This window comes from Taudactylus pleione, unplaced genomic scaffold, assembly GCF_031769625.1.
Source record: "Taudactylus pleione unplaced genomic scaffold, aTauple2 ptg000306l, whole genome shotgun sequence".
Classification (NCBI taxonomy): domain Eukaryota; kingdom Metazoa; phylum Chordata; class Amphibia; order Anura; family Myobatrachidae; genus Taudactylus; species Taudactylus pleione.
The window spans coordinates 6,083,727-6,106,126 of NW_028284707.1; the positions used below are offsets into that span (position 1 = coordinate 6,083,727).

At 46.9% G+C, this 22,400-nt stretch overlaps 1 protein-coding gene across 1 annotated transcript in view; it reads left to right on the forward strand.

Moving 5' to 3' along the window:
• The window catches only part of MIOS (meiosis regulator for oocyte development), a 32,936-nt gene extending 15,646 nt beyond the window's left edge, over positions 1-17,290 (forward strand). Inside the window, exons 8-11 of the mRNA XM_088442245.1 lie at positions 3,718-3,870; positions 5,392-5,596; positions 7,563-7,692; positions 16,676-17,290. Coding sequence (XP_088298371.1) covers positions 3,718-3,870; positions 5,392-5,596; positions 7,563-7,692; positions 16,676-16,772 — 585 coding nt within the window. The 3' untranslated portion in view covers positions 16,773-17,290. The remainder of the gene's footprint in view (positions 1-3,717; positions 3,871-5,391; positions 5,597-7,562; positions 7,693-16,675) is intronic.
• Positions 17,291-22,400: the final 5,110 nt, after the last annotated feature.

The following is a 22,400-nucleotide window of genomic DNA, read 5'->3' on the forward strand; positions in this document are numbered from 1 at the left end:
TATGCCCATATCTCTCCTTCCTTGCACACTGTCCCTGTTTCACATGAATTCCGTATGGATTTAACCTCCACCATTTTTCACCCAGAATTTTCTGTTTGGCTCCAAATGCATAATAGCACCTTCCCTGTAGACGTGGTACTTTTATAATGGTTGTAGATGGCTCCGATGTCTGGGTGACGCTTTGTCTTGGGATCTGCAGTCACCCAGTACTTCAGGATAAAAGGAGACTACTCGGCTCAAGTGGGTTCTACTGGGTTCAGAACAGTTCCTCACACCTAGTTTGCTGCCAGAAAACCATGTGGTACAAAACAAAATAATTTTAAACCCAATTCTACACTATTAACACGTCCTCCAGGATAGATGGGGCTGCTTACCAAGTCAAGGTAAACAGGTCAAACTTGCGCATACTTTTTACTTTTGCATAATTTACGTCCGAGATCTTTCTTGGATATTCCACACTGTTCTCCTCCCTTTCGGAAGCAGAAGGCCCTGTTGTTAGGTTACCTATCATGGTTTAAATAGTTTTCCTTATTAAATTGATCAGCGGAGATCGATTGCTGGAGTATGCTTGTCAGGTTCAAGGAAACCGCGACTAGAGTCCTACTTGTTTTCTGTAGTTTTAGCGAGAGCATTATTTGGAATTTCAAGTGACACTAGCGCTAAAGGTGATCTAATAGCAAAAAATTATTTTATTGATAACATAGATATACCACAATATCTGGGAGTACAGTAAAAAAAAAAATTAATAAAAATTCAATAGAAATAAAGTGCATACAGTGTAGCAGCAATATTGACACTAATTAAAGTGCATATAAGTAAAGGGCTGCAAGATACATAGATTGGTAGATACAATTGTTCAAATTCGATAAAATATTGGAAATAAAGCGCATCTATTATAGCAGCAATAATGACACTGATACGTACATAGAATAATAATTGCAATAGTTCAAATTAGTGCCATGGAAGAGTATAATATATGTGTGATTGTTCTGTCACAGGCTTAGAGTTGACGATGTCCCGCACACCAGTCCGACGCGTTTCGAGCTGTGTAGCTCTTGATCAAGGCTACACAGCTCGAAACGCTTCAGCGCTAGTGTGCAGGACATCGTCAACTCTAAGCCTGTGAGTGTCTGGACCAGGGTGATGTCCGGAACCCCTGTCTCCTTACCCAAAGGTATGTTATTACATCCTGACAGAACAATCAGGACACATATATTATACTATTCCATGGCACTGGAGTCCCATGAATCACTAATTTGAACTATTGCAATTATTATTCTATGTACGTATCAGTGTCATTATTGCTGCTATAATAGATTCACTTTGTTTCCAATATTTTATTGAATTTGAACAATTGTATCTACCAATCTATGCATCTTGCAGCCCTTTACTTATATGCACTTTAATTAGTGTCAATATTGCTGCTACACTACTTTATTTCTATTGAATTTTTTTTTACTGTACTCCACTTTGTTTTTACCGTGTTCCCAGATATTGTGGGATGTCTGTTATCAATAAAATAATTTTTTGCTATTAGATCACCTTTAGCGCTAGTGTCACTTGAAATTCCAAATATTGTGCCTCTGCCTCTACCACTGGGGTAAGGGATACCCCCTTTTTATAGTGACAGCTGCTTGAGGTTGGGCGCTAAGAGACCCACCACCCTGCTTTACCATTAGCGAGAGCATTGTTGGGTATAGTGACTATATTTAGGACAGTAGAGTGAGGAAGGTCACTAGCTGGCTGAAACATTATCACACACTGAGGTGAACGCTAATGCCACCATGACTGCAACTTTTTGTTGAGTCGCAGCAGCATTAAAATGCAAATTCTAATTTCAGCCTCCCCCTTGTGTGCTAGCGTATGCCGGACAGTGCAAGCCCTGAGCCGCCCACTTTCAGTTCCCATGAACGGTGCAACTCCGTTGGGGATTCCAAAACCTTCATCGTCACCAGTTGCCCCTGCCTATAGATGGAGCAGTGTCTCCTTCTGAAATACCTCTGAACATGGCTTCTTTGGCTGCAAATCTGAGTCTAAGAATGCAGCCGCTGTCCCTGACAGTCCCACGAGGTGGCCACCGCCCAGGTTTTGCATCGCCAATTCTAATGCCAGCGCCTCCATCCCCTCAGTGTTTTTGCGCACACTGAGGGGAGCGCATGTGTCAATGGGGTTTTCAGGACTTTTCGTGCATGCGCAGTAGTAAACGCTCAATTGTGCAAACATCGGCGCTGCATCTACCTCTGAATCAGGCCAAACTTTTCTGGATGATGATGATTATCACCCTGTTTTTAGGAGGAGCTACAAGGGGTCTGTATCTCCGTACAAAGCGAATAGAACAACAAAAAATAAAATAAAAGTACAGACTGATAGAGTTTAACGACTTTGCATAAATACATATTTACTGTGCTAATTATGTAGAAATGACAATGGGGAGAGGGCCCTGCTCGCAAGAGGTTACAGACTAGAGGGGATATTGGCAGAAGCACCAAAAGAAGGAAGAAGGGACTGCAGAGGCCGGAGAATTAAGGAGAGACATAGGCTATGGGAAAGAGTTTCAGGGACCTGTTTTAAAAATGAGACCGCAGCGGAGTTGAGGTGAGGCTGGGGAGGAGGCTAGGTGGGAGGTAGCAAGGCCAGAGAGGAGCAGATTACAGTAATCAAGGCGGGAAATGATGAGGGCGTGAATTAAAGTTTTAGTAGTTTCTAGAGTGAGGAAATATTAAAGAGGACTAAATGGTAGGATGTGTGATAGGGACTGGATGCGGGAGGAGAAGGAAAGGCAAGGGTGGCACCCAGACATCGGATTTGGGAAACAGACGAGAATAAGAGATGATCCCTGAAGGACTCCAACGTGAAGGAAAAGTATAAGCTTGCGAGCAGGGCCCTCTTACCTCTTTGTCCGTCTGTTATTTCCCAGTCTCGTCTCATTACTATTCCTTTGCCATTTGTAAAGCACAATGGAATATGCTGCAGCTATATAAATGTTAATGAGATTAATAAGTGAAAGGACAGACTAGGAGCGGTTGGACAAGTAGGAGGTTAGCTGGTTGATAGTGGAACTGGCTTACTGGGCTGAATGCTGCTGCGAGGTCGTGGCGTACAAGAATAGATAAATGGGCTTTGGATTTGGCCATGAGGAAGTCATCGATGACATTGGTGAGCTGGAGGGTAGAGACTGTAAACTGGATTGGAGTGGGTCTAGCAGGGGGTGGGTCTAGACATTGAGTCTGTTGTACATCAGATACTCAAGGAGCTTGGAGGCATAAGGGAGGAAAGAGGGGGAGCAATCGGAGAGGAAGGAGGGGTGAAGGATTTTATCGTGCGTTCTGAGTCTGGTTACACAGAGCGCATGTGTGACTCGGCCGGCATCGGGCATCTTTTTCGCTGCAAATGCGTTGCAAATAAGAAGCCCAAGCAGACTTTGCTGAGTAATATGATATGCGGCATGTGTATGTTCTGTGTGCGGCCGAGTCTGTACAATCATCACAACATAGTGCGGAAAAGAGCGGCTGTCACTGTAGCGTAGCATTTCCTATACAGCTGCAGTCGCACACAGACCATACACATACCGCGCATCATATTAATCAGCAAAGTCTCCTTGGGCATCTTATTCGCATTTTTGGCAAAAAAGATACGAGACTAGATGAGCTGTCTAAGGCAACGACAGAGGGCACACCTGTATATGAAATATCATTGACCAGTTGTCGTCCTATACAGGGTTCTCCGTCTGATGTCTTGAAGGACGAGCGAGTTCAGTACTGGATAGAGAACTACAGGAACCTGCTGGACGCTTGGAGGTTTTGGCACAAGAGAGCGGAGTTTGATATCCACCGGAGTAAATTGGATCCCAGCTCTAAACCTTTAGCACAGGTTGGTTTGTACTGCGAATTAATATTTCAGTATTGGAAACTGGAGCTGCTTATAGAAACGCACCACATATCCGGCATGGGGGGGGACTATCAGCTGCCATAATCTGAGACACCTTGTAATGCGGCAATAAAAAACATTTTGTGTATTTTTTTTTTTTCATTATTATTATTATTTTTGTTATATATATATATATATATATATATATATATATATATTGATTTTTATTTTGTTTTTGCTTTAACCAGTTAATTATAACACATGGTCAACTGATCCACATAGGTCCAGATTCCAATGCGCACAGAAGTGCAAATGCGGCCGCATTTTAACGATTTTACCAAACTGTCGTTGCGGGCTGCGTACACATCTTACGGGTGATTCTGACTTTCACACACCTCCCTCTTTTTCTGAATGGGCGGCAACAGAGAGGTCATCCAGTCTGCTGCTAGCTGGCAAATGGCGGCAGTGCTGATGTACTGTATTAGTTTGTCCGGGAGAGGGGGAAGGATCAGAGAACAAAATTATTTTGACCAGAGAGAGGGGCGTCAGCGTGTTGTATGAAGATTGTGATGTTCTAATTTCCAACCAGATATGGAGGCAGATGAACAACCTCTGTACTATCTATCGTATAGTTTTTCACAAACAGAAGGCAGACCTGTGCATGGTGTGGTCTTTTCAGCCTATGGTGTTTTCTGGTCTTCAGAGCAAACAAGGGTTTGTGTTGTCATCCTGGTGCCTCAAACACATTTTATTGTCCAGACACAAACCAGCCGGTATGCAGTCGGGAAGCCGGCGGACCCAATCCCGACAGCTGGCTTCCCGACTGTCATATCCCGGCAAGGGTCTAAAGACAGGCGTCAATATGCCGACGCCTGTCATTAGACATACGCCGGGAGCCCGACGCCCGGCATCCTGATCGAAGGGACGCCGAGCGCGGATAGCCGCGGGGGGGGGAGGGTTAGATTTTGGGTTCCCGGGGGGGACTTAGGGGTAGGCACCCCCCCCCCCCGGGAGGTTAGGTTTAGGCGGCGGGGAATGGGGGTTAGGTTTAGGCACTTGGAGGGAAGGTTAGGGTTAGGCACCCTAAGGGAGGGTTAGGGGGTAGAAATAGGTTAGTCAATACTTGCCTTAGGACGATTGGGATTTCCTCCTCTGCCGGGATGCCGCTGTCGGGATTCCAACCGCTGGGCATGGGTCCGGCGGTAAATCATACCGATTCCAACCAGCCCACCCAGCGCAACTTTGTGTGTGTTCTACTCTGTTCCTCTTACTTTCACCTTCTCGCTGGCATGAAGGTGCAGCACTCCCCTCTCAATATTGATCCTTTGGTCTCTGCTTGATTTATTGAGAGGGGAGTGCTGCACCTTCATGCTTATATATATATATATATATATATATATATATATATATATATATATATATATATATATATACACACACACACATATAATCTCTTTTGTTATCTACACTCTGCACCCTCGTCTACCATTAGGCTTCTTTTTATTCTTCTTTTTTTCCCGCCAGGTATTTGTGAGCTGTAATTTCTGCGGGAAATCCATCTCTTACAGCTGCTCGTCGGTGCCTCACCAAGGCCGCGGATTCAGTCAGTACGGAGTCAGCGGATCGCCAACCAAGTCTAAGCTTACCAGCTGTCCCGGCTGCCGCAAACCTCTCCCCCGCTGTGCGCTCTGCCTCATTAACATGGGGAATCCGGTCTCCAGTAGTCCAGGTAACCGCCCCCTGCGCCAGGCACAATTATTGTACATTGAGACTTCTTGTATTGTCTAATTGTTACTCCATATACGAGTAGTTCATATATTATAAATTTCTACCCCGAGTAAGATGAGACAGCAGATTGTCCCCTCACCAATGAACACACAAGCCACGGCCGCATCTGTCACTCGCCGTCCTATGTGACAAAATACACGCTTGCTTTTTCCGGCGTGTTCGTGATTTCAGGACACTGTGGTTCCATCCTTTTGCCGGACCTTCTGCCCCTACTGTCAAAGCCCCTCTCCACACTACTGTGCAGCTGGTCACAATATCTATAACTGCTTCTCTACATATCTTGCTCTTTACTGTTACCAGTATACAGCTAACTCCAATATTACATATACAGCACTACAAAACACTACAGCTGCACTGCTTTCAGTGCACACATGCCCCTGCATGTATCTCACACACTACATGTGATCTTACAATAAAACCACATGCAGTCACATGTATCTCACAAACCCCATAGTCTTCCACACATAGTAATGTACTGTACTACAATCACAGTACCACAGTATTATTACTTCACATATGTAATCATATACTCCTATATTACTCCATATACACAACCATATTAACCCATATGCAGTCCTATAATATCGATATGCATTACATACATATATATGCCATACTATGCTTCTGTATGTATGGTCACTAACACCATGTTATCTTAGTTTCCTATATGTACATACACAATCTCCATATTACCATCCCAGTCAGATGTCACACAAACAAATCCAATTTACTCTGTGCATTGCATTTCACCAATTGCAACCTTATTGCATTTCAATTGTACTATTCAAATCTAGCATTCCCATTATCCCATTACAGCCTGTAGCATTCCCATTATCCCATTGCAGCCTGTAGCATTCCCATTATCCCATTACAGCCTGTAGCATTCCCATTATCCCATTGCAGCCTGTAGCATTCCCATTATCTCATTGGAGCCTGTAGCATTCCCTTTATCCCATTACAGCCTGTAGCATTCCCATTATCCCATTGCAGCCTGTAGCATTCCCATTATCCCATTGCAGCCTGTAGCATTCCCATTATCCCATTGCAGCCGGTAGCATTCCTATTATGTCATTGCAGCCTGTAGCATTCCCATTGTCCCATTGCAGCCTGTAGCATTCCTATTATGTCATTGCAGCCTGCAGCATTCCCATTATCCCATTGCAGCCTGTAGCATTCCTATTATCCCATTGCAGCCTGTAGCATTCCTATTATCCCATTGCAGCCTGTAGCATTCCCATTATCCCATTACAGCCTGTAGCATTCCTATTATCCCGTTACAGCCTGTAGCATTCCCATTATCTCATTGCAGCCTGTAGCATTCCCATTATCTCATTGCAGCCTGTAGCATTCCCATTATCCCATCACAGCCTGTAGCATTCCCATTATCCCATTGCAGCCTGTAGCATTCCCATTATCCCATTGCAGCCTGTAGCATTCCCATTATCCCATTGCAGCCTGTAGCATTCCCATTATCCCATTGCAGCCTGTAGCATTCCTTTTATCCCTTTGCAGCCTGTAGCATTCCTTTTATCCCTTTGCAGCCTGGAGCATTCCCATTATCTCATTGCAGCCTCTAGCATTCCTTTTATCCCTTTGCAGCCTGTAGCATTCCCATTGCAGCCTGTAGCATTCCCATTATCCCATTGCAGCCTGTAGCATTCCTATTATCAGTCACAATCTGAGGGATTCTCTTGCAGCTTACCACACACACACACACACACACACACACACTCTGCAGGGAGTGTGGTATAGGAGTGTAATCTCTCCTTCTCAGTAAGAAAAAGCGAATACTTACAATGTAAGCACATCATAATGTATATGGCACTGTCCTTTCTGTTAGAATATAGTCTCTGCTGCTAGAATGAAAGTATGCAGTATTTCCATTCATATATCTGATCTCTGGATAGGGGCATCAAAGTCGGATGAGAAGGTGGACCTCAGCAAGGAGAAGAAAGTGGCACAGTTTAACAATTGGTTCACTTGGTGTCACAACTGTCGGCATGGCGGTCACGCCGGGCACATGATGAGCTGGTTCAGGTGAGAATTTGGTGTCTGTAGAATCAAGAGCGAAAAAAGGAAAATATCCTGTTTATAATCATTTTGTGAGTTATAATCATTTGAGTTTTTCAGCAGTTTTTCCTCATACATAGAGATCATTGGGGTACAGACATATCCAATTCTCCATGCTCAGGGGCACTAGGGACCCAACCTCTATGGTTCACAGTTATGTCAGATTAAATGTTTTATGTGAGGAGCAGGATCCCTCTGAGCTACCTACATCATTCTGCAGCAAAAGAGCCGACTCCCTCCCGGCTATGCCAAATTTCCTGCACACCTATTCTTGTGGGCAGGTGCCAATTACTCGAACCTGCTTTGTGCCTAAGTCACTCCCTCACAGACTTGCCAGGAAAGCTGAAGGACTTCTGGCACCTTGTTCCCTGAAGCACAGGGTCTCCAATCCTCTAAGTCCCACTTTGCCTGTGCTAGCTCTAAAGGCCCTCCACAAACTCCTTCCATGGGAGCTGTTCAAGATAGTCACTACAAACCATAAGGAAAGTATCCTGTATATCCCCATATGGGAGACCCACTAATTGTTGTCCCAATTCACTTTCATGGTGTTCTTGGGCATCTGCTTCAGTATAGTGCTTCAGAGACTGTTCCTTCCCCAATCCAAAATTCAATCCCTCCAGGAGATAATAGCTCTACTTCTGACCGATCTATGCACTGTGTCTGCTATCTAATTCTGCATGAGGGAATGGGGACTATGATCTTGATCCTGTTAGTGGTGCCATATACAGTCAGGTGCATAAATATTGGGACATTGACAGAATTTTCATATTTTGGCCTCTATTCACCACCACAATGGCTTTGAAATGAAACAAACAAGATGTGCTTTAACGGCAGACTTTCAGATTTAATTTGAGGGTGATTACATCCAAATCAGGTGAACGGTGTAGGAATTACAAACGTTTCTATATGTGCCTCCCACTTTTTAAGGGGCCAAAAGTAATGGGACAAACTAAACAAAAGCTATTTCATGGACAGGTGTGGGCTATTCCCTCGTTATTTCATTATCAATTAAGCAGGTAAAAGGTCTGGAGTTGATTCTAGGTGTGACATTTGCATTTGGAATCAGTTGCTGTCGACTCTCAATATGAGATCCAACGAGCTGTCACTTTCAGTGAAACAAGCCATCATTAGGCTGAAAAATCAAAACAAACCCATCAGAGAGATAGCAAAAACATTAGGTGTGGCCAAATCAACTGTTTGGAACATTCTTAAAAACAAAGAACGCACCGGAGAGCTCAGCAACACCGGAAGACCACGGAAAACAACTGTGGTGGATGACAGAAGAATTATTTCCCTGGTGAAGAAAAACCCCTTCACAACAGTTGGCCAAATCAAGAACACTCTCCAGGAGGTAGGTGTATGTATATGTGTCAAAGTCAACAATCAAGAGAATACTTCACAAGAGTGAATATAGAGGGTTCACCACAAGATGTAAACCATTGGTGAGCCTCAAAAACAGGAAAACCAGATTAGAGTTTGCCAAACAACATCTAAAAAAGCCATTACAGTTCTGGAACAACATCCTATGGACAAATGAGACAAAGATCAACTTGTACCAGAGTGATGGGAACAGAAGATTATGGAGAAGGAAAGGAACTGCTCATGATCCAAAACATACCACCTCATCAGTGAAGCATGGTGGTGGTAGTGTCATGGCCTGGGCATGTATGGCTGCCAATGGAACTGGTTCCCTTGTATTTATTGATGATGTGACTGCTGACAAAAGCAGTACAATGAATTCTGAAGTGTTTCGGGCAATATTATATGCTCATATTCAGTCAAATGCTTCAGAACTCATTGGACGGCGCTTCACAGTGCAGATGGACAATGACCCGAAGCATACTGCAAAAGCAACCAAAGAGTTTTTTAAGGCTAAAAAGTGGAATGTTATGTAATGGCCAAGTGAATCCCCTGACCTGAATCCGATTGAAAATGCATTTCACTTGATGAAGACAAAACTGAAGGGAAAATGCCCCAAGAACAAGCAGCATCTGAAGTCATTTGCAGTAGAGGCCTGGCAGAGCATCACCAGGGATGAAACCCAGCGTCTGGTGATGTCTATGCGTTCCAGACTTCAGGCTGTAATTGCCTGCAAAGGATTTGCAACAAATTATTAAAAAGTGAAAGTTAGATTTAGGATTGTTTAGTTTGTCCCATTACTTTTGGCCTCTTAAAAAATGGGAGGCACATATAGAAACCGTTGTAATTCCTACACCGTTCACCTGATTTGGATGTAAGTACCCTCATATTAAATCTGAAAGTCTGCAGTTAAAGCACATCTTGTTTGTTTCAATTCAAAGCCATTGTGGTGGTGAATAGAGGCCAAAATATGAAAATTCTGTCAATGTCCCAATATTTATGCACCTGACTGTATGTAGCTAGATGGGGGTGTCGGTGACCCAGGTACACATAGTAGCCGTCCCCATATATATATTTCAGAATATTACATAGTTGCTTCTGCGGAGGTTGCCTTTGCTACTAAGGTTCTTCGGGCAGCTGGGTCATTCTTGGACATTCCTCTCCTCAATTGAAGACTGCTTTGGTACAACCCACCTTCTGTGTTCCCTGTCCTACCGCTAGAGCTGAAAAGGGAATTTTTGTACTGTTTGTATACGAAATGCAAGATCTTTACGTGATGTACCTCTAAGGTCAAGAGATCCCTGATTTTCATATTCTCTGTAAAGTCTACCTTACTGGCCCACTGGAAGGTCAGGTTTTCTACTTCAGGGTCCATAGGGGGTCCACAGGGTTGACCTTGGGGTATAGGTTGGGAACCAAATCCGGGCACCACGCAGTTAAAGCTTTTAGCTCCCAGGATGCACTGGGTCCACTCTCCCTATAACCCCACCCCCAAGCCAGAGGCACCTCAGTTTAAGTTGGTGCCCGGCCGGAGTCGGGTCACCGTTAGCGCAGGGGGAGCTGATTAGCAGCCCCTAAGCTTATTTTATTTTTATAGGGACAAAGTTTTTTCATGGACTTTGGACTCTTCAGAGCGGCAGCGTCGGACTGTCCATAGGACGTCTAAGCTGCCGCTCCGTCACCCCGCTGGCGCTGAGACGCCAGTACAGATCTGGGGATCTCAGCGGGACCCCAGAGTCTGTACTAGCCGGACTCTGCGGGCGCCCAGGACTGCTGCCGGATCCACGGGGAGCAGGTAAGGTCGCGGATCACCGCTTGCGGTGATCCGCGCATTTCAAATGCAGTCCTGTGCCTCCGGTCTCAGGGGACAGACCGGAGGCGCCGGCAGTGGCGGCGGGCCCCCCATACCCCGTGTGTCCACTAGACCACCAGGGACTTAACGATCGGTGCAGGGAGCCGGCGTCCCGGGAGGTTAATAGTCGGCCAGGGGAGGCAGCCTTCCCTGTTACAGCGGCTCCTCCCCTCAGCTCAGCGCGCCTTTCAGTATCCATAGTCTGGCGTCGCTGAGCTGCTTCCTCCGCAGGCCACGCTTCCTCTGAGGTCTCCAGCGGCCATTTTATCTCTGTGGTGCAGCAGAAATCTCTCAGGATGGCAGTGAGTCCAGTCCCCCTGCGTACCTCACCATCAGGTCAGTGTACACAGCGCTGTAGCCTTCCCAGACACTGAATCTGGGCAGTTGAATGCAGTGTAATAGTGCAGTATATTATATGACATGTTTATGTATATATGTATATATCTGCATTGTATGTGACTTATGCTAGTGCTGACTGTACTTTATTCTCTCACCTGTCAGTGTATATCTATCCCTTTTCTTTATCTGCCCTAATACAGCTGTACTTAGGGTGGTTCTGAGACCTCACATTTATATACTTGTTAATATTTGTGTGGTTTGTCACATACTGTTGCGTGCTGCACGTTGCCATATTTTAGATGGAACTGTGTGTTGCATACGCTGAAAATGGGTCCCTGCAGCTAATTTTTGGCATCAGTCAGGACCAGTATAGTGCTGCTTAATATTTCCGCCAAGATTGGTCAGATATGTCTGACCAGGAGATAGAGCGTTATACTGCACCCATTTTTACTATCCTGCAAGCCATGTGCTGCAGGTGTTAGTGCGGAGGATTTGACTCATAAAGGGTTCTGTATGTGGCGTCATCTGGTGCCGGCCTCTTTCACGACCCCCTTGGGCGGTTTGTTTTCTCGGGATCCTCTCAATTGCGGATCGCCGGGCGGGCCCCATTGTTGTACCTCACTTGGGGTTACTTCACCATACTGCCCTTTTCATCTCAGGGTATCTCGCAGCTTCTTGCACTCTTCCCCTGTGACACAGACTACCGCTCCCTGCAGGGGTTTTTCGCAGTATATGAATTCCCCCTGGTGCCACAATAGTCTGTCATTCCCCTTGCAGGGATTACCACAACAGCCACCCTGGGTGGATGTCGTTTTCTACGAAACGCTAATTGGTGTGGTTGACGCCCTGTGGTTACTTCCCAGTTGGCTCTGCCGTGAACTGGGTACTGTTCGGGGCTCTTTCCCTCTTACACGGGGGGAAGCCTATTTCAGGTATTATTATCCCTGCTTTAGGGCTGGTAGCAGGTCCATTCTGGTTAGAGTGAATGTTGACCTGCACCTGTATCATACACCCTCAGTATTGCGTGCCTTCGGGTTACCTGTTGCTGACTAGCGGGTGGATCGCATAGCGGGACTCTGGCTGTTGCCAGATAGGAGGTGTTACAACAGTGTTTGGCCTCCTGTCCCAAATTCCCTGAGGGTCATCACGAGCCCCTCCTGGGGGGGATGGGCGTGTTACTCGTCTGATTACAGACGTTACTACGCCTCCCATTCCTGCGTGGTCGGATTCTTCGGATCCGTAGGTGGTAACTCTGCCTGAAATCAGTATACTTGCTTTCAGGAGTTGTTACCCATCCTACCATGGCTATAGCATGGTTGGTTAATACTATTGCATATTGGGTTGATGCATTTGTAACGTTTTTTCCCCTCCAACACGTCGGGGGTTCAAATGTATTTGGTCGCTCAGGTAATATATGCAGTTGTCATAGGTGGACATGCCTATATTGGATACCAGTCTCCTAACTTTCAGAGTTCCGGCTGCGACTGTATCCTCCGTAATACCCTATGGCTGCGCTCTGAGAATGCAGAGGTGCAGATACCATCTTTAGGGTTGATATTGTTTGGTCCTGACCTTGACAAGATTGTAGTAACATTGGCAGTATTACTAACGACAAGTTTACCGTTTTCAGCTATGCACACTACAAGGCCTCAGACTAAGTCTGTTAAGTCTTTTTTGTCCTCTGGGTCAGCCTAAAGGTCTGTTTCTTCGTAGACTGTCGGCATCTACAAGGGCCGACATATCCAGTACCGAGCAGGCCTGGACTGCCAGCCGATCCTGCTTCTGAACCTACGGATATCTCTTCAGTCTGACGGGACAGGCCTACAACTGGGAGATACCGATTTTCTCAGTTCGCCCGGTATTAGTGTCAAGTTGCCGCGGCTACGTGGGTAGGAGGGTACGCCCTCTTTACAAGGGCCTTACAGATCCAGAAAGCTATGCAGTTGTTGCGGTAAGCGGAGCTAATTGGGCCATCCCCACTATCTCAGTGAGGGACTGGTTGTTCTGTTTTCTTTCTGGTGCGGTGGCTGAATGGTCCTCTTTGGCCTGTTCTCTGTCTCAATTCCCTGAACCAGTTCCTAAAGCTACCTGGGCTCAGGAGGAAATCCCTATGCTCCATCATACGATGTTTGGAACCTGGGGACTTTAGGGTATCAATGGATATACAGGACGCGTGCCTACGGGTACTTACAGAGACCTTTCCTCAGCATGGGCTGAGGTTTGCTGTATCACAGCAACACTTACAATTTTTCGGGCTCTGCCTGTTGGGACTGTCCTCAGCCCCACAGGGGTTTACCAGCGTTTTGGATTTTCTGTCAGTTCTTCTGTTCAGTATATCCCAATGCTCCTGTACCTGGACGGCCTCCTGCTCTTAGCGGGATCACCGGGGTACTTTACGGCCAGGTCAGGATGACTGTGGCTTCTTCAGGGTGCAGACGTTTAATCAACGGGGAAAAAGTCCTCCCTGCATCCCTCTCTGGGTATTCTTCATCTAGGATCCCTGCTGGATTCTCAGAATCTGAGAATTCTTCTGGCGTAAGACGGAATCTCCTCTCTTCCATTAGGAGTACATGGTTGTCTGCGCAGTCGACAGATGTCTTTACACTCTGGGATGCATGGTGGAATGGGCTCAGTTCCATTCCAGGCCTTTCCATAATTGGCTCATCTCCAGATGGAATGAGTTTTTTCTGTCGGATAACTGTTCAAACGATGATGCTCTCTCCGGAGGCAAGTCGGTCCCTGTCCGGGTGGCTATGGCCATCTCGTCCAGGGTTTTCTTTGCTAGGGACAGTGTCTGGACCGAATCCTTTTCAGTGCAGTTGGACGTCTGTCGATTCCACCCTGTCAATTAACTTACTCTGGCATAACTCTTGTTTCCCGGTGAACCTGAAAAGGTTCAGTCCGACAGGGTCAGGACAGTGGCTTCCTTTTTAGCAACACTGTTCGTTGGGTGGCAATGACAGGTATGTCACATATTCGGACATAGTCCGAGGGTCTCCTCCCGACCATCTCGGCAGCGTTCATTTCAGGAGCTCTCCATTGGGAAGCGGGAGTCCTCAGCCGTCACGACGTGCATCCCGGGGACTAGTCTCTTCCCCAAGAGAGGTTTCATCTCCTGGTGAGCAGGGGGGGCCCCCCTGAGGTGACCCTCATGGCCTTCTGACTTTATCACACTATGGTGTTACAGTTCAGCTCTGGGGATTCTGAAGCAAACTTCAGCGACTCTTTGTCGGTGAAGTGGTCCTTCCACTTTGTGTACCTGTGTTCTCCGGTCTCCCTTCTTCCTCGAGGTCTTTGGAAGTGTTTTCAATCGAGACGGAGATGCTTTCCTGCTGGTGGCTCCTGATTGCCCCAGATGTCAGGGGTACTTGGATCTTCGGAGTCTCTACATCGATACTCCATCCCTGATGCTTCACTGCCCGGACCTGTTGTCTCAGGGTCCTTGGTTTTGCCTTGGACCTGGGTCGTTTGTCTTTGACTGTGTCCTTACAGTGGTCTTACGGCTTCCCTGGCTTTGTCATCGTTGGAATGATTAGAGCACATGGATCAGCTTTTGCTGGGACCTACCACAAACTGTGGCAGCCATAAATCTTATGGTATTGTACCTGTCGATACAATCCTCCGGTGTCCAGGATTTCCAGATATTCTGGCATTCCTTCCGGCTGGCTTGGGTTTCACACTTGGCCTGGTCTTCCTGACAGTGCGGATCTCTACACTGTCAGTATGGTTAAGATATGGAATTGCTTCACTCTGGTATCCAGTTCATCCTTTGGAGTGTTTTCTTGATTATGCCTCCATTTGTCCTCCCTAGGGACTCCTTGGGAGTAAGTAGTGGTTCTTCGTTACCTCCGGGGACAGTCAATGGAACCGCTGGTTGTGATAGCCATTACATGGTCTATTGCTTAGGCTCTCTCTTTCTCTCAGGGTATTTATATCAACCAGGAGAGTGTCTGAATTGGGAGCGTTCTCATGTGGCTCCCTCTTCTGGAGGGCATCATGTCAGGGTGGGAGTTGCTCTCGCCCTGTGTTTCTTCTTAGTGGTTTTCAGGTTCCATATTATTCTGGAACTTATGGTACGGCCATTCTGTCCCCAGTCCTCTCGGCTGGTGTGGCCTCATTGACTGTGGTCTGGCCTCTTTGGATTTATGTGATCCGTTCAGGTTCCTTACGGAAATCGGACTCCTTATTGGTGGTCTGAGATTTCTGGTTTTCACAGGAAAGGATGGCCGGCCTATAACCAAATGTTGACTTGGATGGCCTCGTAGGTCTTCCTCAGGGGCCTACCCATGGGTAGGCCTTCCTGTTGTTGATGCTTGTTTTTTCTCGGGCCATGTGACCCTCGTGTGCGGCTCGCTGTGGCGCCTCGGCTGTTTTGCCTTACTAGGTGGCCACGTGGTCTTCTGTCCACACCTTTTTAAGGTTCTAGGCATTGGTTTCCTTTGCCTTTCAGGATGCTTCCTTTTTGGCGACGGATTCTCCTCTCAGCACAGGAGCGTCCCCACCCTTGGTTGAACTGCTTTGGGACATCCCCAAGGTCAACCCTGTGGACCCCCTATGGACCCTGAAGTAGAAAACAAGAGATATGGTAAGAACTTACCTTTGTTATCTCTGTTTCTACGAAGTCCATAGGGTCCACAGGGCGCCCGCCCTGACGCACCTGGCTTCATATGGGCTGTGTGGCTGGTCACCGGTTTTCCGTCTCCCATTTCGGTGAGTATGGTTATTGAGTGTTCCAGTTTTCTCTCTCTTTTTCTCTCCTCCTCCGGCCTTTGGCTACTTACAAACTGAGGTGCCTCTGGCTTGGGGGTGGGGTTATAGGGAGAGTGGACCCAGTGCATCCTGGGAGCTAAAAGCTTTAACTGCGTGGTGCCCGGATTTGGTTCCCAACCTATACCCCAAGGTCAACCCTGTGGACCCTATGGACTTCGTAGAAACAGAGATAACAAAGGTAAGTTCTTACCATATCTCTTGTTATCTCTGGAGCAAACTTCCAGCAGAAATAAGAGTTGTAGTCTGCCTGCTGAAGCCCTAATAGAAGTTCAAAGCAAATAAAAGAAAATGTAAGAAGGCTGGAGACAGCCTTAGTAAGCACCTGGCTCCCTCGGGCACTAATCTAAACTGAGTCTAGTAGGGGTATACAGGGGAGGAGCCTAACACAATTCTAAACAAATTTAAAGTGCCAAGCTCCACTCATCACCCGTCTATACCCTAGTGGATGAAGGGGAAATAATAGAGTGTAAACTTGTGTAAGAATCTAAAACCACTTTTGATGAACAATGTGGCTGTGGCAAGACATAAGTACGCCACCATAGACACGTGAATACTGTCCATTTCCCAATCCCTGTTAGTGTATCTGTTTTGTGTATATTTCTGCAATGACCTGTGGATACTGCTTTGCAGGGACCATGCAGAGTGTCCGGTGTCGGCGTGTTCCTGTAAATGTATGCAGCTGGATACGACCGGAAATCTCGTTCCTGCAGAGACCGTGCAGCCGTAATGCAGAACACCCGCCAAAGACGTTATACGACCAGATTCTGCTCGAGAGCGATTTATGTTACTGCAGCCAAACATTTTCTCCATCGACTTTAGTGTATGGCTTTCTTGCTCCATTAGAAGCGGGTGCATCTTCATTTTGCAGCTGTGGACTGTAAAGAGTTGTGCCCTAACTTTGCCACGGTTACATTAGACTGTTGTATTGCATTACACGTCAATATTTTGCTATGAAGGATTTATATAATAAGTGACACGAACGATCAAGCAGTAGAAATAACATGGTCTGTGCAAGCAGTGAACCCGTAATTAAGTAACCATCCTCATCCAGGACTACTGTGGTTATAAATGATTGTTGAAATTTAGATTTTGAGCACAATTACAGGATGAAGTTATTGGTTTCTGGACTCTTATGTATAGTTCACTGTTGATCTGGCATACTGGACGCCCCAGGGGTGTTATTGTACAGCTTTGGCGTAAAACAAGGTTATGTATTAAAGTAGTGTGATACTAATTTACCATTAATTCTAAGTATTTTTTCAAGACCTGCTGTTTGGTTTAACAAATTGTAATACTGCTTTTACCAATATCTATGTTGCTCCATAGACGGCCTTTCGTTATGTCAGATATATAATTTCTCCCTCCCGTGCCTGCTTCAGTGCTGCGTTAGGAGATTACACGTGCACTTGGGGTCATCTCGCCTGGGTACTGGGAGCACTAACATGGGTCCCCTACCACCGCCTCCATTTTTGTATCTGCGTTGAGTGTAAACTAAGGACATATATTTCCTTTGCTTTTCTGCTGCATACTGAGGATTCCTCACCTTGGATGAGGGGTCAAAAATATATTACCATGATTCTCTTTACCAAACTTTTGTTAAAATTAAATAATTGACCTTTTAATCATATTATACTAATTTCCATATATATTGGGTTTTTGTAATGAAAAATACATACCTGTAGCCCCACAATATTGAAAAGAAAGTACATTATTCAAACTTAATTTCACAGGCTTGGATTCAACATAGGTTATTGGCTGGTAAAGGTTAATTACCCCAGTTCTATATTAGCATTGTACAAGCTGTGGGACAGGGATCCAAGTGCGGCACTAGAACCTGTTTTCTGGGTCACCTGACTGTCGGATATGAAAATCGTTATAGTGGGAACTGCCTCCTCGTAGCTGTTGAGTGTTCATTTTGGTTCCATTTATAATTTTGCCATTTCCACAGTGGGGAAGTGATTACTTCGCCCACAATCATGTCTCATGATGCAGTGAGACTTTGCCACACCCCTCTAAGCTCTGACTGCTCATTGCACTGTGACATTTTCCCCTTCTCTGCCATTAAGTAACCTGCTGATAGCTGTGTGTGTGACAGGCAGCCCCACCAGAAAGATTTTGAAAAGGTATTGATTTGTACAAGGACTGTTAAAAAAAAAAAAAAAAAATCCTACACATGATTAAATGGTATTTAACTTAGTATTTAAACAAGAAGAAAAGGAGAGTTATGGTAAAACTTTCCTTTTGTTATCTCTCTTTCTTCGAAGTTCATAGGGTCCACAGGGAGACAATGGGGTGTAGGTGGGACCTGGTGGACCGGACACCAACAGCAAAGCTTTTCAATCCCAGGATGCTCCGGTCCTTCCCCCTATACCCCACCCACAGCCTGAGGGCAACTCAGTTTTGTTAACAAGCCCAAGCCAGGAGAGGAAAGAAGGAAAACTGGCACACTAAAGAATCACACTCTCACACAGAGAAGGAAACAGGTGACCAAGAGAAGAAACCCATAGAAACTGGGAGCGTCAGGGCGGGTGCACTGTGGACCCTATGGACTTCGAAGAAAGAGAGTTAACAAAGGTAATTTCTACTTCAGGGTCCATAGGGGGTCCACAGGGTTGACCTTGGGGTATAGGTTGGGAACCAAATCCGGGCACCACGCAGTTAAAGCTTTTAGCTCCCAGGATGCACTTGGGTCCACTCTCCCTATAACCCCACCCCCAAGCCAGAGGCACCTCAGTTTAAGTTGGTGCCCGGCCGGAATCGGGTCACCATTTAGTGCAGTGGGGAGCTGATTAGCAGCCCCTAAGCTTTATTTTTTCTAAAGGACAGAGTTTTTTATTTTTCCTTTGGATTCTTCAGAGCGGCAGCGTCAGACTGTCCATAGGACGTCTAAGCTGCCGCTCCGTCACCCCGCTGGCGCTGAGACGCCAGTACAGATCTGGGGATCTCAGCGGGACCCCAGAGTCTGTACTAGCCGGACTCTGCGGGCGCCCAGGACTGCTGCCGGATCCACGGGGAGCAGGTAAGGCGCGGGTTACCGCTTGCGGTGATCCGCGCATTTGAAATGCAGTCCTGTGCCTCCGGTCTCTGGGGACAGACCGGAGGTGGCGGCGGGCCCCCCATACCCCGTGTGTCCACTAGACCACCAGGGACTTAGTGTTCGGTGCAGGGAGCCGGCGTCCCGGGGGTTAATTGCCGGCCAGGGGAGACAGCCTTCCCTGTTACAGAGGCTCCTCCCCTCAGCTCAGCGCGCCTTTCAGTATCTATAGTCTGGCGTCGCTGAGCTGCTTCCTCCGCGGGCCACGCTTCTTCTGAGGTCTCCAGCGGCCATTTTCTCTGTGGTGCAGCAGAAATCTCTGGAGATGGCAGTGAGTCCAGTCCCCCTGCGTACCTCACCATCAGGTCAGTGTACACAGAGCTGTAGCCTTCCCAGACACTGAATCTGGGTAAGTTGCATGCAGTGTAATAGTGCAGTATATTATATGACATGTTTATGTATATATATCTGCATTGTATGTGACTTATGCTAGTGCTGACTGTACTTTATTCTCTCACCTGTCAGTGTATATCTATCCCTTTCCTTATCTGCCCTAATACAGCTGTACTTGGGGTGGTTCTGAGACCTCACATTTATATACTTGTTAATATTTGTGAGGTTTGTCACATACTGTTGCGTGCTGCACGTTGCCATATTTTGAGTGGAACTGTGTGTTGCATACGCTGAAAATGGGTCCCTGCAGCTAATTTTTAGTATCAGTCAGGACCAGTATAGCGCTGCTTGATCACAAGGCTTGGTCAGATATGTCTGACCAGGAGATAGAGCGTTATACTGCACCCATTTTTACTATCCTGCAAGCCATGTGCTGCAGGTGTTAGTGCGGAGGATTTAACTCTTAAAGGGTTCTGTATGTGGCGTCATCGGGTGCCGGCCCCTTTCACGACCCCCTTGGGCGGTTTGTTTTCTCGGGATCCTCTTAATTGCGGATCGCCGGGCGGGCCCCATTGTTGTACCTCACTTGGGGTTACTTCACCATACTGCCCTTTTTCATCTCAGGGTATCTCGCAGTTTCTTGCACATCCCCTATGACACAGACTACCGCTCCCTACAGGGGTTTTTCGAGTATATGAATTCCCCCTGGTGCCACAATAGTCTGTCATGCCCCTTGCAGGGATTACCACAACAGCCACCCTGGGTGGATGTCGTTTTTCTATGAAATGCAAATTGGCGTGGTTGACGCCCTGTGGTTACTTCCCACTTGGCTCTACCATGAACTGGATACTGTTTTGGGCTCTTTCCCTCTTACACGGGGGGAAGCCTATCTCAAGTATTATTATCCCTGTTTTAGGGCTGGTAGCAGGTCCATTCTGGTTAGAGTGAATGTTGACCTGCACCTGTATCATACACCCTCAGTATTACGTGCCTTCTGGGTCCCTCTTGCTGACTAGCGGGTGGATCGCATGGCGGGACTCTGGCTGTTGCCAGATATGAGGTATTACAACAGTGTTTGGTCTCCTGTCCCAAATTCCCTGAGGGTCATCATGAGCCCCTCCTGGGGTGGATGGGCGTGTTACTCGTCGGATTACAGACGTTACTACGCATCCCATTCCTGCGTGGTCGGATTCTTCTGATCCGTAGGTGGTAACTCTGCCTGAAATCAGTATATTCGCTTTCAGGGGTTGTTACCCATCCTACCATGGCTATAGCATGGTTGGTTAATACTATTGCATACTGAGCTGATGCATCTGTAATGTTTTTTCCCCTCCAACACGTCTGGGGTTCAAATGTATTTGGTCGCTCACGTAATATATGCAGTTGTCATAGGTGGACATGCCTATATTGGATACCAGCTCCTAACTTTCAGAGTTCCGGCTGCGACGGTATCCTCCGTAATACCCTATGGCTGCGCTCTGGGAATGCAGAGGTGCAGATACCATCTATAGGGTATATCTTGTTGGGTCCTGAACTTGACAGTGGCAGTACAAATTTCCCGCCGTCAGCTATGCTCACTACGGAGCCTCAGACTATTAAGTCTTTTTGTCCTCTGGGTCAGCCTAAAGGTCTGTTTCTTCATAGACTGTCGGCCTTTACAAGGGCCGACATATCCAGTTCCGAGCAGGCCTGGACTGCCAGCCGATCCTGCTTCTGAACCTACGGATATATCGTCAGCCTGACGAGACAGGCCTTCCACTGGGAGATGGCGATTTCTCAGTTTGCCCGGTACTAGTGTCTAGTTGCCGCGGCTACGTGGGTAGGAGGGTACGCACTCTCTTTGCTCAGGCGGCCTATTTCCATGTGATGGTACGCAGGCCCTTATTCGGAACAGGGCCTTACAAATCCAGAAAGCTATACAGTTGTTGCGTTATGCGGAGCTAATTGGGCCATCCCCAATTTCTCAGCGAGGGACTGGTTGTTCTGCTTTCTTTCTGGTGCGGTGGCTGAATGGTCCTCTTTGGCCTATTCTCTGTCTCAATTCCCTGAACCAGTTCCTAAAGCTACCTGGGCTCAGGAGGCAATCCCTATGCTCCATCATACTATGTTTGGAACCTGGGGACTTTATGGTATCACTGGATATACAGGACCTTACCTCAGCATGGACTGAGGTTTGCTGTATCACAGCACTTACGATTTTTCGGGCTCTGCCTGTTGGGACTGCTCTCAGCCCCACAGGGGTTTACCAGCATTTTGGATTTTCTGACAGTTCTTCTGTTCAGTATATCCCAATGCTCCTGTACCTGGATGGCCTCCTGCTCTTAGCAGGATCACCGGGGTACTTTACAGCCGGGTCAGGTTGACTGTGGCTTCTTCAGGGTGCAGACGTTTAATCAATGGGGAAAAAGTCCTCCCTGCATCCCTCTCTGGGTATTCTTCACCTAGGAGCCCTGCTGGATTCTCAGAATCTGAGAATTCTTCTGGCGTAAGACGGCATCTCCACTCTTCCATTAGGAGTACATGGATGTCTGCGCAGTCGACATATGTCTTTACACTCTGGGATGCATGGTCCACTATTCAGTGTCTGCCTTTGGAAGGGTGGAATGGGCTTAGTTCCATTCCAGGCCTTTCCATAATTGGCTTATCTCCAGATGGAACAAGTTTTTTCTGTCTGATCACTGTTCAAACGATGATGCTCTCCCCGGAGGCAAGTCGGTCCCTTTTCGGGTGACTATGGCCATCTCGTCCAGGGTATTCTTTGCTAAGGACAGTGTCTGGTTCGCATCCATTTCAGTGCAGTTGGATGTCTGTCGATTCCACCCTGTCAATTAACTTGTTGGAACTTTAGCCTGTCTTGGGCCTTCACTCTGGCATAGCCCTTGTTTCCCGGTGAACCTGAAAAAGTTCAGTCCGACAGGGTCAGAACAG